The sequence below is a fragment of the Mustelus asterias genome, chromosome 6 (genome assembly GCF_964213995.1).
Source record: "Mustelus asterias chromosome 6, sMusAst1.hap1.1, whole genome shotgun sequence".
NCBI lineage: Eukaryota > Metazoa > Chordata > Chondrichthyes > Carcharhiniformes > Triakidae > Mustelus > Mustelus asterias.
The window spans coordinates 86,980,277-86,997,302 of NC_135806.1; the positions used below are offsets into that span (position 1 = coordinate 86,980,277).

Consider the following 17,026-nt stretch of genomic DNA (forward strand, 5'->3'; position numbering starts at 1 on the left):
CTCCATGGTATTTATATCCTGTATAACATGAAGCACTATACTTGGAACTGTAACTTCATTGTAAAGGTTCTTTCGCTTTCTTAGTGAAAAGCTCAAGCTTATTTTTATACCTTGGTACATTTGGTACAAATGGATTACTTTCTTTTTATTGCTGAAATAGAGAACATTGTGCAGAAATTATGTCCTTACACACCATTGTACAGGTTCCTGAAACCAGATGTGGGGAAATCTCTAGCTGCTCTGTCACATGTTGGGCACAGCTCGGGATCCACATTGGGTAGTGTTATGTCTTGTGGTTCCATGAAGTATGAAATAATCACACTTTTAAACTCAAATGCTGGATTGAATGAATTTCTCAGATCACACCATGTACTATGGACTGATAGTTTATTTCTTGGTACCCTGACTGTAGTGCAGTCGGAAGTGATGTGGCACTTTGGATACTTATGTATACATACACATGAACATATAATTCTGGAATAATGTTAGGATAATATAACATCCGTCTTTCTGAAAAAATATAATGCCTCCATATATTAATATAACTATGCCAGTCATGAATCCTTTTACAAACTATGTCTAAATTAAAGATTACCAATTAAATTCTGTAATTAAATTGAACACAGAGTCTGTTATTTTATTTTCGCAAAAAACATTATTCACAGTATCAGTTAGGTGTGGATCCTTCTTGTGGATTTTGCAGTCATTGCTCTCTGATGAGTTGGCCCACTGTACTGGTGACGTGTGTTGTAGGAGCTCTGCTTGATGTTGCTGATGAGTCACTTGCTGCTAACGCTCTTGATGTCCCATTGCTTGTTGTTGATACTGTTGATGTTGCCTCACTGGTTAGTGATGTTGCTGGTGTTATTGATGACCTTTTGTGCTTTTGCAGGTCAGATGTAGGTCGAATATAGATTCTGTTCTTATTCACCCACTGGTTTGATTCTAAGTGATGTATGACCTTGGAGTCTAAGCTTCACCAACAATCTTTGCTGGGTTCCAGGTTTTCATGATTAGGTGCTGTACATGTACAGTTTGTCCTCTCAACAACTCAGACATGTTTGTTGAAATGTTGACCTACTTCTACATGTGAATCCACGGGTTGTTGTTTTACTTGCTCGTGGTCAGTTGGAGGTTATAGATTTCTTGGCAAAGTGGTCTTGTAATTTCTGTTGCTGAGTAGTTCTGTGGATAATTTAATGGAAGCTTTGAGAGTTGTAGTTCGGAGTGACGATAAGGCAAGTTTTGGGTCTTCCTTTGTAAGTCCCTCATTGGGTTGTTCCTAGTTGAATCCGAGTTCCACTAAATGCTGCCACATTGCTTAGTTTTCGAGCATCTTTCTATGGTAACCATTTGGTTTCAGATTTTCAGGAAATATCCTTCTGTGTCGTCTGAGTGGGATGATGTTATTCTGTGCTTTGCTATCAAGGTCCAGCTTTGGATTTATGGTTGTAGCTTATTTCTCACTTTCTTCTAGATCTGAATGATTGTGTGTATTTCTGTTCTCTGGGAACTGTCACATTCATGCAGTTGTATGGTTCCTATGTCTATAGTGACTTCACACTGACCGTTATCTGCCAGGGCACGGATATTTTGGATTTTTTCTCATTCGTCCTGTTGATGTGTTTCTGGTTTCTCTTTTATAATCTCCTCTCTTTGTTCTGCATATCTTCTCCACGAGCTCAGCAGTTCGATCCATATGTGGGGCATTTCCTTCTGCCTGTGACCTTGTGGTCACCCATAGCTCTTGCACATCTTTCTCTGTCTTGGGTGCATTATTTGTTGCAGTTTCACTGCATCAACCTTGCTGCCATTTTGTTGACTTAATTGAAGGCTCACCATTTGGGTAGTCAGCATCTGCATCAGTCCATTCATGGCTTCTTGTGCCTTGGCAGTCATATTGTGAGCTTGTATTTTCCGATCAGAACCTTTAGCACGTGCATCAGATTATGCAGAACCCCAAATGAATTGATCGCAGCCTTTTATCCATTTCCTTTAATTTATGCTTGCTGGCTACATTCCTTGATCTCATAGAAACATAGAAAAACTACAGCACAAACAGGCCCTTCGGCCCACAAGTTGTGCCGAACACATCCCTACCTTCTAGACCTACCTATAACCCTCCATCCTATTAAACTCCATGTACTCATCCAGGAGTCTCTTAAAAGACCCTATTGAGTTTGCCTCCACCACCACTGACGGCAGCTGATTCCACTCGCCCACTACCCTCTGTGTGAAAAACTTACCCCTAACATCTCCCCTGTACCTACCCCCCTGCACCTTAAATCTCATTGAGAAATTATCAACAGGCTCACCTAGTTCCTGCCTCAGGCTTTAAAATTTATACTAATGGATCCGATGGTTTGGAGATGTCTGCTGAAGTTCTCAACTTTGTCTGGGTTTTCACTATTCTCACTGATCTCCCAGCTATTAAACAGACCTAATCCATTTTCTCCTGACTACAGAAGAATGTAGTTGATCCTTTCATTTTCACTCGTACCTTTTAGAAAACTACCAAATGTCAATCTGCAGATTTGTTTAAAATTCTCAAATGTCTCTACGACATCATCAGTCTCCCAATTAATCCGGTGCTGGAGTTGTGCGTTCATTGCTGCAGTGATGGCCATTTTGTTTTCACACAATCCACTCAGCTTTTTTCTCTCTCTCTCTCTGGCACTTATTCGGGTTGATTTTTCTCAGTTCAATTCAGCATTTTTTTAAAATAATACTTCGGTTTTACAGACACTTGCCACCACTGTTTTATGTTTTGTGATTCCCAGAGGTTTGAAATAATCACACTTTTAAACTCAAATACTGGAACTTCATCGAATATATTACTCAGATCACATCATGTACTGGAGACTGGTATTCTGCCTGTAGTGCAGCAGTGAATGATGGAGCGCTCTGGTTACTTATGTTTCCATATGTATGAACAAACGGGTCCTTAATCATATTGGAATAATATAACATGTAGGGAGTTATTTTGCATAACAGAAGTAAAAGGAGGTGAGATTAAACTTACGCCTGGCATGTATTTTTTACATTTCTGCCCAGCAAATGAATAAATCTTCCTTCATATTGTCTGTGAGCTGATGGGAAGAAAGTGAGTTTCAGAGGATTGGAATTCTCTATTTCCTCATTTACAATTGTTGAACCAGCAATAAAAACAATGGTTGTAGAACAGCCTCCGTGCAGCCCCCTGTTGTAAAGAGAATTTTTAAATGCATTTTTATGATGGTAACATTGGCAAGGCCACATTCATTGCCTGCCCTGAAGTGCCACTGTATCTTAGCAAGAATTGCATCACCTTCCTATACAAGAGCTATTAGATAACCTACAGCAAGTAACTTTTATAGTGGTGCGATTATAGTTCCCAGTCTGAGAGGAATCCATGAGCTAGCTCCTGGCATGTTATGCTGTTACCCGAATTGTTATATTCTTGTTGTTCGGTTTTTTTGTGCGTTAACCATTCTGTTAGTGCATAAATGATCTAACACAAATGGTATCAGAATTAACGCTGAACAGAATATCAAGAAATCAGGGGGCATCATGGGAACAAGCTCGGGAACAGCAGCACGGCAGAGCAGCATTTGGCCCATTGGGTCCAAGCTGACCAGAAAAAGCTATCGAGTCTACTCCCACCTTCCAGCTCTCGGTCTGTAGCTTATGGCACCTTAAGTGCAGATCCATGTATACTTATTTAGAAAGCCGAGGATTTCTGTCTCTGACACGCTTTCAGACATTGAGTTTTGACCCCCCACCACCCTCTGGGTCGTAAACATTTTCCTCAAAGCCTTGCTAATCCTTCCAACAGTTGCTTCAAATCCAGACCCCTGGTCATTAGCCATTCTATTAATGGAAGTAGGCCCTTTCTATCCAGTTCATAATTTTATATAAATCAGTTAAATCTCCCCTTAGCTTCCTCTGTTGCAAAGAAAACAGCCCTGTCCTACCTAATCTTTGCTCATCGCTAAAATCTTTCACTCCTGGTTGTAATAACGCAGAAGCCTGACTGGAAAGAAACGTATTTATTGTTAAACACAAAATAAAGTCACTACTTCATGGCCTACATACACAAGTCACAACTTTCTTTTTATTAAACAATTTATCCAAATACATTATAATCTCAGTCCTTTGAAAGCCCCTTCGAAATAGTTGCTCCTGAAACATGGTTTAGAATTAAGTATGAACAGGCTGGCAGAATTGGCTTGTTTCCTTATCAATGAAGTGGCCAATTCCCCAATAACATAGAAACACAGAAAATAGAATCAGGAGTGGGCCATTTGGCCCTTTGAGCCTGCTTCACCATTCATTTTGATCATGGCTGATCATCAAATTCAATATCCTGATCCCATCTTCCTCCCCATATCCCTTTAGCCCCAAGAGCTATATCTAATTTCTTAGTGAAATCACACAACTACTTTCTGTGGTAGTTATTTCAATAGATTCACCACCCTCTGGGTAAAGAAACTTTTCCTCACCTCAGTCCTAAAAGGTTTACCCCTTATCCTCAAACTATGACTCCTAGTTCTGGACTCCCCCACCATTTCGGAACATTCTTTCTGAATCTACCCTGTCTAACCCTGTTAGAATTTACAAGTTTGTATGAGATCCCCTCTCGCTCTTCTGAACTCCAATGAATACAATCCTGTCCAACTTAATCTCTCCTCATATGACAGACCTGCCATCCCAGGAATCAGCCTGATGAACCTTCACTATACTCCCTCTATAGCAAGGACATCCTTCCCCAGATAAGGACACCAAAACTGCAGACAATATGGCAGGTGTGGCCTCACCAATGCCCTATACAATTGCAATAAAACATTCTTATTCCTATACTTAAATCCTCTCACTATGAAGGCGAACATACCATTTGCCTTCTGTACCTGGGCGCCTACTTTCAGTGACTGATGCACGAGGACACCAAGTTTTCACTGAGTATCCACCTCCCTCAATTTATACCAATCAAATAATAATCTATCTTCCTATTATTGCCATCGAAGCTGTTTTTGCTCGGCGATTCTGATCTTCGGGTAAGTGTTCTCCAAGGCGGCCTTTACGATGCACGACAACGTAGAATCGCCGAGCAAAAACTGATAGCCAAGTTCCGCACACGTGAGGATGGTCTCAACCGGGATCTTGGGTTCACGTCACACTATCTGTAACCCCCACAACTTGCCTGAGCTTGCAAAATCTCACTAACTGTCCTGGCTGGAGACAATAAACACCTCTTTAACCTGTGCTTAACCCTCTCTCCACTCACATTGTCTGTACCTTTAAGACTTGATTACCTGTAAAGACTCGCATTCCAACCATTATCTTGTGAATTGAGTCTGTGTCTATATATGCCCTGTTTGTGAACACAACTCTTCACTCACCTGAAGGAGCGACACTCCAAAAGCTTGTGCTACCAAATGAACCTGTTGGACTTTAACCTGGTGTTGTGAGACTTCTTACTGTGCTTACCCCAGTCCATCTCCACATCATTTTTGTAAAGACGGAACCAAAGTACAAATTTCATTCCTCAGTCATTTTTTTGTTTCCCGTTATGAATTCTCCCCTTTCTGACTGTAAGGGGCCTACATTAGTTTTTATGAAGCTTTTTCTCTTTACATACCTTTAGAAACGTTTACAGTCAGTTTTTATATTTCCTGCCATCCTGTTTTTATATTCTATTTTCCCCTTTTAATCAATCCCTTGGTCCTCCTTTGCTGAATTTTAAACTGCTCTCAATCCTCAGGTCTATTTTCTTGCCAATTTGTAAGCTTCTTCTTTGAATATAATACTACCTCTAATTTCTCTTGTAAGCCATGGTTTGGTCACAGTTTCCTGACCACTCTTGCGCCAAACAGGAACAAACAACTTCTGGAGTTCACCTGTTCATTCCTTAAATGCCTGCCATTGCCTGTCCACTGTCCTCCCTTTCAGTAATGTTTCTGAGTCCATCATAGCAAATTCATGTCTCATACCATCATAGTTACCTTTATCGAGATTCAGGACCCAGGTCTCAGAATCAACTGTGTCACTATCCACCTTGACAAAGAATTCTATCATATTACAGTTACTTATCCCCAAGGGGATAACTAGATTCTCACAACTAGATTGCCAACGAATCCTTTCTCATTGTGCAACACCCAGTCCATGATGGCCTGTTCCCTTGTTGGTTCCTCAATATATTGGTCCAGAAAACCATCCTGTATACAATCCGGAAGTTCCTCCTCTATTGTACTGTGACTAATTTGACTTTTCCAATCTATTTACAAATTAAAGTCATCCATAATCACAAATGTTCCATTAAACATGCATTTCTGATTTCCTGTCTAATGCTATTCCCGACATTACCACAACAGATTGGTGGTCTGTATATCACCTCCACAAATGTTTTTTGCCCCTTGGTGTTTCTTAACTTGAGCCATACAGATTCCACATTGCCTGTGCTAATCATAGAAATCATCATAGAAATCATAGAAACCCTACAGTGCAGAAAGAGGCCATTCGGCCCATCGAGTCTGCACTGAACACAATCCCACCCAGGCCCTATCCCCACATATTTACCCGCTAATCTACGCATCCCGGGACACTAAGGGGCAATTTAGCATGGCCAATTAACCTAACCCGCACATCTTTGGACTGTGGGAGGAAACCGGAGCACCCGGAGGAAACCCACGCAGACACAGGAAGAATGTGCAAACTCCACACAGACAGTGACCCGAGCCGGGAATCGAACCCAGGTCCCTGGAGCTGTGAAGCAGCAGTGCTAACCACTGTGCTACCGTGCCGCAATATAATATCAATATTTTCTTTCAGCAACAATGCAACTCCAGCACTGTTTCCTTTCTATCTGTCCGTCCTGAACACTGAATAGCCCTCAATGTTTTGTTCCCATCCTTGGTCCCCTTGGAGCCATGTCTCCGTAATGCCAATTATATCATACCCCTTTACATCTATCTGCGCAACTAATTTATCCATTTTGTTTCAAATGCACCGAGCACTCGGGTACAAAACCTTTAGGTGTGCACTTTTAACATTTCTTGTCCCATTCCTACTATTTATTACTGTGTCCTTATTGGTTTCTCTATTACTTTTTTCCGTCTCCTTGCTGTCTTTTCCTCTTGTTCTCGATTCCCCCTGCTCTGAATTTTTACATAGGTTCCCATCCATCTGCCATATTAGTTTAAATCTTCCCCAACCACTCTAGCAGCCTAGGACACAACCTTGAGGAACTCCTGCAGATAATGTTGGCCTTTATCGCGAAGGGGATGGAGTATAAAAGCAGGGAGGTCTTGCTGCAATTGTACAAGGTACTGGTGAGGCCGCAACTAGAGTACAGTCTGCAATTTTGGTCCCCTTATTTGCGGAATGATATATTGGTCTTGGAGGGAGTATAGAGAAGGTTCACCAGGTTGATACCGGAGATGAGGGGGAGAGATTGAGTAGATTGGGCCTGTACTCGTTGGAGTTTAGAAGGCTGAGGGGAGATCTTATAGAGACATATAAGATAATGAAGGGGCCAGACAGGGTAGAGGCAGAGAGATTCTTTCCACTTTGAAAGGAAACAAGAACTAGAGGACACAGCCTCAAAATAAGGGGGAGTCAGTTTAGAACAGAGTTGAGGAGGAACTTCTTCTCTCAGAGGGTAGTGAATCTCTGGAATTCTCTGCCCATTGAAGCAGTGGAGGCTACCTCGTTAGATATGTTTAAGACACAGGTAGATAGATTTCTGATCAATAAGGGAATTAAGGGTTATGGGGAGCGGGCGGGTAAGTGGAACTAAACCACTATCAGATCAGCCATGATCTTATTGAATGGCGGGGCAGGCTCGAGGGGCTAGATGGCCTACTCCTGCTCCTATTTCTGATGTTCTTATGATCTTGCGATGTTCCAGGACTGAGATGATTAATCTCCAACATCTACCATCATCTTCCTTTGTGCTAGATATGACTTTTCCCTGATTCCCATTGACTCCAGTTTTTCTAGGGCTCCTTGATGCCACACTCAGTCAAATGTTGCCTTGATGTCAAGGACAATCAGTCTCACCTGATCTCTGGCATTTGCAGCCAATCTGTATTTAATTGAAGTGATCATATTTCAACCAGGAAAGCACATTGTGATTGATTTTGCCCTTCCCTAGCCCACATACACTGACTTGCCGAGCCTGCCCTAGCCCACATACACCTAGTTTGCATACAGACCAGGGATCAAATATGGGACCATCCGGTCTTTGTGGCTCAGTAGCAAAACAGTCCAACATGGGACATTGCATCTCCCAGCAGACTTTTTGGGGAAGTTGATCCCATGAATTCCTGATCTAAATCAGGTGACTGCATGTCACACACTTGGTGGCCACCATTATTATACAATTGATGTGAGCTTTGTTTGCTAAAACTAGAAGAAAGAGAAGTTAAGATGCTCATGGAAGTATCAGTGAAGAGGAAAAAAGAAAGCTAAGAGAGAAGCTAAAGATCAAAGGTGTGAGCAGAAAAAAATGGAAGCAGTATGTCTCCTTCAACATTTAGGCAATGGTGGTTAAGATTTTAGTAGTTTGTTTTGAAAGAAATTTTGTACTTTAGAGCAAGCTAAGGTTTCTTGAAAGCACAATCTGCTGAAATGTTCAGAGGTTTTTCTTTTTTTTAAAGCACTTCCTTGGCCTGGTTGAGTTCAGGTTCTCATTGTCAGCACTGTGGGCAAGGTGAATGGAACTGTTCAGTCCGATGCCGCTGCTTTATCACTTTGTGCCCATTTACTTTCCAGAACCACCTCAGACAACTTTGGGAAATGAGGAATCATTGGTACCATTGAATCACTTAGACTCCTCTTGGATTATGTTTTCACACATTGCATCTGACCTCTGGGTACCTCCAATGGCAAATGTGAACATCATCTGCCACTGATGTTGTGTCCATATATCTAGGCCTGCAATATACTTTGCCCATTACTAATCTGTGAAGTCCTTTACCTCACATGTGGCTAAGTCTCAACCTGACTGACAAGGTTGCAAATGTGAGGCAGGAATTTACGGCCTCACTTGTCCCAAAACCGTAAAATCCCACCCGAGGTCAACAGACCTTCCTATGCTCCTCCCCTCATCCACCCTAATTCCCATGGTAGGTGGGGCAATAAAATTCCGGCCGTGATCTTAAACAAACGATCCAGGTTGAGTATAATATATAAGAACCTAATAAATGGGAATAGGCCATACGCACCTTAAGACTTCTCCATTCAGTAAGATCACAGCTGTCCTTCTGCTTTATCACCCTATTCTCTTATCCCCACATGTACATTTACCTGCTGTACTTCCATTAATCAGAAATGTCGTTGGATGCAAAAGAGTAATAGTTATGTTACTGGATCAGTAATTCAGAGCCTTGGACTAAACGTCCAGAGAACTTGAGTCCAAATCCCAAAATGCAACTGAGAATTTTAATTTGTTTTAAAAATCATGGAAATTGTAATGAGTCTTCGGAGGCCGAAGTCCTTCACCAAAATCCCTTTATTTACAAACTCTCACAGCAGTCCACAGAGTGCTAGCAGTTAGCAGTTGACCTCCAGGGGGGTGTCAGAGGAACTGACACTCCCAGTTAAGTGCAAAGCAAAGACTCCCTGATTGGCCCATCAATTGGATCCTTAATCAGGGACTTATTAATCTTTTGTTGTGCAATCAAATAAACAAAATCAAATTAACTCAAAATAAGGGCAGCTCCCGAAAAGGAGGGGAACCGCTCGAAACAAAAGGCAAAGTGGAAAAGAAACTTAAAACATCAATTAAAATGTGATTAAAGAGGTCAATAATACACCCCAGTCCCTGCGGTGCCCAGCGGGCATGGAAGGGATCCTTAATCGGGAGTTCGTACTCCAATAGGCCAACCTCAATGGCCTGATTGAAGTCATTACAGAAATAAAAAGCTGTTATCAATAAAAGTGATGATGTAGCTGTTCAGTTGTTACAAAAACCCAGCCAACTCACTCATTAATGTCGTTTAGGGAAGAAAACCTGGCCAGGCCTCCAGTCCCACACTAATGTGTTTAACTCTTAACTGGACCACTGATGTGACCTCAGAAGTCACTCAGTCATATAAAGCATTCTCAGGACAACTAAGATTGGGCACCAAAGGCTGGCATTACTAATGATGCTTCATATTCCAAGAATGAATGTTTAAAAAATTAAAGGTATGGCCTCAAGGGGATTCAGTTATGTTAATAGGACCATTTCCAATAAAGCAGTTTTATATTCTAAGTGTATTGTTAGAATGTAATTTGTCTGGCCGGCTCTGCTCAAGAGTCATCAAGTATATATCTACTGATATATTTCCAGAGCTTGAATCTGTGTCTTCCCTCAGGGAACTGCAAGTTCATGGATGGTGTTGTATACCTCTTATATTTTGAGGCCAGTCACCTGCTAGACTATATTTCCATTTGAAATAGGCATGTGCTCCCAATCAATGAATAGTTTGCTAAACTGAGTGATCCTGATAATTTTTTAAATTCATTCATGGGACATGGGCGTCGCTGGCTGGCCAGCATTTATTGCCCATCCCTAGTTGCCCTTGAGAAGGTGGTGGTGAGCTGCCTTCTTGAATCGCTGCAGTCCATGTTCTGTGGGTTGACCCACAATGCTATGAGGGAGGGAATTCCAGGATTTTGATCCAGCGACTGCGAAGGAACAGCGACATATTTCCCAGTCAGGATGGTGAGTGGCTTGGAGGGGAATTTGCAGGTGGTGATGTTCCCATTTATCTGCTGCCCTTGTCCTTCTAGTTGGAAGTGGTCGTGGGTTTGGAAGGTCTAAGGATCTTTGGTGAATTGCTGCAGTGCATCTTGTAGATACTACACACTGCTGCTACTGAGCGTCGGTGGTGGAGAGATTGAATGTTTGTAGATGTGGTGCCAGTCAAGTGGGTTGTTTTGTCCTGGATGGTGTCAAGTTTCTTGAGTGTTGTTGGAGCTGCACTCATCCAGGCAAGTGGGGAGTATTCCATCACACACCTGATTTGTGCCTTGTAGATGGTGGATAGGCTCTGGGGAGTCAGGAGGTGAGTTACTCGCTGCAGTATTCCTAGCCTCTGGCCTACTCTTGTAGTCACTGTGTTTACATGGTGAGTCTGCTCAATGGTAATCCCAAGGATGTTGAAAGTGGGGGATTCAGTGATGGTTACACCGTTGAATGTCAAGGGGCAGTGGTTAGAATGTCTCTTATTGGTGATGGTCATTGCCTGACCTTAATGTGGTGTGAATGTTACTTGCCATTTGTCAGCTCAAGCCTGGATATTGTCAGATCTTGTTGCATTTGAACATGGACTGCTTCAGTATCTGAAGAGTTGCGAATGGTGTTGAACATTGTGCAATCATCGGCAAACATCTCCACTTATGACCTTATGATGGAGGGAAGGTCATTGATGAAGCAGCTGAAGATTGTTGGGTCTAGGACACTCCCCTGAGGGACTCCTGCAGAGATGTCGTGGAGCTGAGGTGACTGGCCCTCCACAACCACAACCATTTTCCTATGCATCAGGTATGACTCCAACCAGCAGAGAGATTGCCCTCTGATACCCATTGATTCCAGTTTTGCTCGGGCTCCTTGATGCCACACCCGGTCGAATGTGGCCTTGATATCAAGGGCTGTCACTCTCACCTCACCTCTGGAATTCAGCTCTTTTGTCCAAGTTTGGACCGAGGCTGTAATGAGGTCAGGAGCTGAGTGACCCTGGCGAAACGCAAACTGAGCAGGTTATTGCTGAGCATGTGCTGCTTGATAGAACATAGAACATAGAACATTACAGCGCAGAACAGGCCCTTCGGCCCACGATGTTGCACCGACCAGTTAAAAAAAAACTGTGACCCTCCAACCTAAACCAATTTCTTTTCGTCCATGAACCTATCTACGGATCTCTTAAACGCCCCCAAACTAGGCGCATTTACTACTGATGCTGGCAGGGCATTCCAATCCCTCACCACCCTCTGGGTAAAGAACCTACCCCTGACATCGGTTCTATAACTACCCCCCCTCAATTTAAAGCCATGCCCCCTCGTGCTGGATTTCTCCATCAGAGGAAAAAGGCTATCACTATCCACCCTATCTAAACCTCTAATCATCTTATATGTTTCAATAAGATCCCCTCTTAGCCGCCGCCTTTCCAGCGAAAACAATCCCAAATCCCTCAGCCTCTCCTCATAGGATCTCCCCTCCATACCAGGCAACATCCTGGTAAACCTCCTCTGCACCCTCTCCAAAGCCTCCACATCCTTCCTGTAATGTGGGGACCAGAACTGCACACAGTACTCCAAGTGCGGCCGCACCAGAGTTGTGTACAGTTGCAACATAACGCTACGACTCCTAAATTCAATCCCCCTACCAATAAACGCCAAGACACCATATGCCTTCTTAACAACCTTATCTACTTGATTCCCAACTTTCAGGGATCTATGCACACATACACCTAGATCCCTCTGCTCCTCCACACTATTCAAAGTCCTCCCGTTAGCCCTATACTCAACACATCTGTTATTCCTACCAAAGTGAATTACCTCACACTTCTCCGCATTAAACTCCATCCGCCACCTCTCGGCCCAACTTTGCAACCTGTCTAAGTCTTCCTGCAAACTACGACACCCTTCCTCACTGTCTACCACACCACCGACTTTGGTGTCATCAGCAAATTTGCTAATCCACCCAACTATACCCTCATCCAGATCATTAATAAATATTACAAACAGCAGTGGCCCCAAAACAGATCCCTGAGGTACACCACTTGTAACCGCACTCCATGATGAATATTTACTATCAACCACCACCCTCTGTTTCCTATCCGCTAGTCAATTCCTGATCCAATTTCCTAGATCACCCCCAATCCCATACATCTGCATTTTCTGCAGAAGCCTACCATGGTGAACCTTATCAAACGCCTTACTAAAATCCATATATACCACGTCCACTGCCTTGCCCCCACTGATAGCACTGTTGATAACTCCTTCCATCACTTTACTGATGATCGAGAGAAAACTGATTGCGCAGTAATTGGCCGGGTTGGATTTGTCCTGCTTTTTGTGCACAGGACATAACTGGGCAATTTTCCACATTGTTGGGTAGATGCCAGTGTTGTAACTGTACTGGAAGAGCTTGGATAGGGGAGCGGCACGTTCTGGAGCACAAGTCTTCAGTACTATTGCCAGAATGTTATCAGGGCCCATTGCCTTTGCAGTATCCAGTGCCTCCAACCGTTTCTTGATATCACAAGGAGTGAATCGAATTGGCTGGAGACTGGCATCTGAGATGCTGGGGACCACTGGAGGAGGTCGAGATGGATCATCCACTCGGCACTTCTGGCTGAAGATGGCTGTGGTGGGGTCATGGTATTGTTGCTGGATAATCCAGAGACCCAGGGTAATGCTCTGGGGACTGGGGGTCCAATTCCATCATGGCAGATGGTGGAATTTGAATTTGATAAAATATCTGGAATGATAAGTTTAATGATGACCATGAACTCATTGTAGCTTGTCTTAAAAAACCCATCTGGTTCACTTTAGGACATTCCAGACTCTTAAGTCGCAGCAAGTCATTCGGTGTTAAAATAGAAATATCCAAACTGGAGAGAACACCGACGGTATGCTTCTTACAGGCACGCATCGTGATCTTTCATTATGTAAAATAGAAGTCCTATTTTCTTATTGATCCCCAACATTTAATTCCTTCATTTTACTTATAACTATTTTTGTGCAGATTGACAAAAGCAGCTTTTGCAGGTAATATAAAATTGAGGACCTCCAAGTTGAGAAGCATCTCATTTATTTTGATTGCAGTAAAACAACTTTTTAGCTGATATGTTCTTTCACATGAGTTGTCCTGTGGAGTTGGGTAAAACTTTTCTAAAGATGTACATGTTGTTTTGCAGTTTTGTGACTGTTGGACTAATTTGTTTTTCACACTTCTTTCTGTGCAGGTGACAGATAAATCGGTGAAAGCATTTGCAGAACATTGTCCTCTGCTGCAATACGTGGGCTTTATGGGCTGCTCAGTTACATCCCAAGGGGTCATCCACCTCACTAGGGTAAGTACTAGCTGGTAACCACTTGTCTTAACTGTCTGTAATTACTGTCAGCCTGTGAGCTGTGACAATTTTGAAGAAGTATAGAATGAACTAGAACATGAAAGAACTATTGATTCTGCTGCTGCGCCACCGACACCTTGACATAATTTAAAAGTTCAAACTTTAGTTGAGTTCCAGAACTAGTAAGGGTTATTATGGAACAAATACTGCTTCTCAAGAATAAAAACATAAACTGCTGGAAATACTAAGCAGACTTGGTAGCATCTGTGGAGAGAGAAGCAAAGTTAACGTTTCAGATCATGACTGCTTCTTAATACATTTTTCTCACTGCTACAATGTATTCCATGTTGGTGATGGTAGGTAACCTTCCATCAGAGATGGACTTGAAGAAGCTGAGAGATGGAACCCTGATTACTTGCTCAGCTGAGCAGCTAGACTCCTTTCTTGTTGATAAAACAGCAGACTAGCTGTTTCTCAGTTCTCAAAGGCACACAGAGATTTCAAAATGGTCAATCGAGTCATGTAGCCTTCTTTCTCTCTTTGAAAGGGTTGTTTATCCAGTGTCTGGAATTGGCTTTGATTTCAGGACTGTGTTCCAGTCATTGGTTGTTGAAAAAGTACCGTCCATATTGAGGGTCTGGTATGGGAAGTCATTGTCCAGGCAGACTCACTGACTCTGCTACCAAGGTGAGCTTATCGGATGCAAATGATTGCATTTATTGAACCTATTGGTTCCCTTTTCAAATGAGCCTGGACCGTCCCAGATGTCACATGAGCCTCTTAGCAGTTCTGTAACCGTAACAGGTTTCAATGTGCAAGTCTCCAGGTTTTAGTGATTATCAGGGGTCTGTACAATGAGGTATGAGATGCAACCAGCTGAGAAAATAATTATTTATATTTTGTAACTCTTGGGAGTAGCTCCAAGGCAAAGGGCCAACTCTGTATCTTGTGATTTTGATTCAGCTTTTTAAAAAAGTGATAATATTTCTTTTTCATGTCCCAACGATCCAACAGTAAGTTTTGAAATTTCATAATGGTAAAAGTTGAAAATGTATTTCTTCTTATTGCTGTATTAAGACAAAAGAACAAAGAAAATTATAGAACAGGAAGAGGCTCTTCGGCCCTCCAAGCCTGCACCGACCATACTGCCTGACTGAACTAAAACCCCCCTACCCTTCTGGGGGCCATATCCCTCCACTCCCACCCTATTCATGTATTTGTCAAGACGCCCCTTAAAAGTCACTATCGTATCTGCTTCCACTACCTCCTCCAGCAGCAAGTTCCAGGCACCCACCACCCTCTGTGTAAAAAAACTTGCCTCGTACATCTCCTTTTAACCTTGCCCCTCGCACCTTAAACCTATGTCCCTTAGCAATTGACTCTTCCAACCTGGGAAAAAGCTTCTGACTATCCACTCTGTTCATGCCCCTCATAATTTTGTAGACTTCTATCAGGTCGCCCCTCAACCTCCGTTGTTCCAGTGAGAGCAAACCAAGTTTCTCCCACCTCTCCTCATAGCTAATGCCCTCCATACCAGGCAACATCCTGGTAAATGTTTTCTGTCCCCTCTCCAAATCCTTTTAGTAGTGTGGCAACCGGAATTGAACACTATATTCCAAGTGTAGCCTAACTAAGGTTCTATAAAGCTGCAACATGACTTGCCAATTTTTAAACTCAATGCCCGGCTGATGAAGGCAAGCATTCCGTATGCCTTCTTGACTATGTTCTCCACCTGCGTTGTCACTTTCAGTGACCTGTGTATCTACTCTCAAAGTTTTCATCAAGATGTTGCCATGCTAAGTGTCTCAACCAATGAGAGCTGACTTCTCCTGTACTGTAAGTTATTGTTTCCTTTGAAATTTGGCATTCTTGCATCTGTCCCAATGAGAGCAAGACAAAGTGCTTTGACAACATGTCTCTTTGTTCAGAAATACTCATGGTGTTTTTATTCACTTATGGGATGTTGACTTCACTGACTACGCCCACGTTTATTGCTGATTCATACTTGACCTTGAGAAGGTGGTGGTGAGCTGCCTTCTTGAAATACTGCAGTCCCTGAGGTGTAGGTACACCCATAGTGCTGTTAGGAAGAGAGTTCCAGGATTTTTACCGAGCGACAGTGAAGGAACAGCGATATATTTCCCAGTGGATCAGTGGATACGATCCATGTGTAAAACTAACACTTGAACTGGTACTAGGTTGATTCCGGAGTTGAGAGCATTGGTTTATGAGGAGAGACTGAGTAGGCTGGGATTATACTCATTGGAATTTAGAAGAATGGGGCTGGGGTGGGGGATACATCTTGTAGAAACCTATAAAATTATGAAGGGAATAGATAAGATAAAAGCCGGGAGTTTGTTTCTACTGGCAGGTGAAATCACAACTAGGAGGCATAGCCTCAAAATAAGGGGGAGCAGATTTAGGACTGAGTTGAGGAGGAACTTCTTCACCCAAGGGTTCTGAATCTGTGGAATTCCCTGCCCAGTGAAGCAGTTGAGGCTACCTCGTTGAATGTTTTTAAGGGAAAGATAGATAGATTTTTGAACAGTAAAGGAATTAAGAATTATGGTGAGTGGGTGGGTTAATGGAGCTGAGTCTGCAAAAAGATCAGCCATGATCTTATTGAATGGCAGAGCAGGCTCGAGGGGCCAGACGGCCTACACCTGCTCATAATTCTTATGTTCCTAAAGACTCTTTATCTGAAGGTGTTAGAGCAGAAACGCAGGTGAGCGATTTAGCCCATTCTGTGCCGGTGCAAAACCTCGTCAGTATCCCCCACCTACTGCTCCCGAACGTAATCTGGTTCTCGCCTAGCAAGGGCAGGAACCATATCTGCATTTTTGAATGAGCATTTTAAATCTGCTCCCTGGATTTTCCGATGCATGGGGGCAATGCGAGAATGGTAGTGTAAGCAAAATGTTCTGGACTGGCTGCCTTTGCAAGCATGTTACTCAGTTGCTCCGATCCCTGCTTAACATGAAAAT

At 42.8% G+C, this 17,026-nt stretch overlaps 1 protein-coding gene across 3 annotated transcripts in view; it reads left to right on the top strand.

The window, feature by feature from the left end:
* fbxl17 (F-box and leucine-rich repeat protein 17) overlaps window positions 1-17,026 on the top strand; it is a 745,649-nt gene that overhangs the window by 243,848 nt on the left and 484,775 nt on the right. For all 3 annotated transcript variants that reach the window (XM_078214702.1, XM_078214700.1, XM_078214701.1), the window contains exon 6: window positions 13,935-14,042. In XM_078214702.1, coding sequence (XP_078070828.1) covers window positions 13,935-14,042 — 108 coding nt within the window. The remainder of the gene's footprint in view (window positions 1-13,934; window positions 14,043-17,026) is intronic.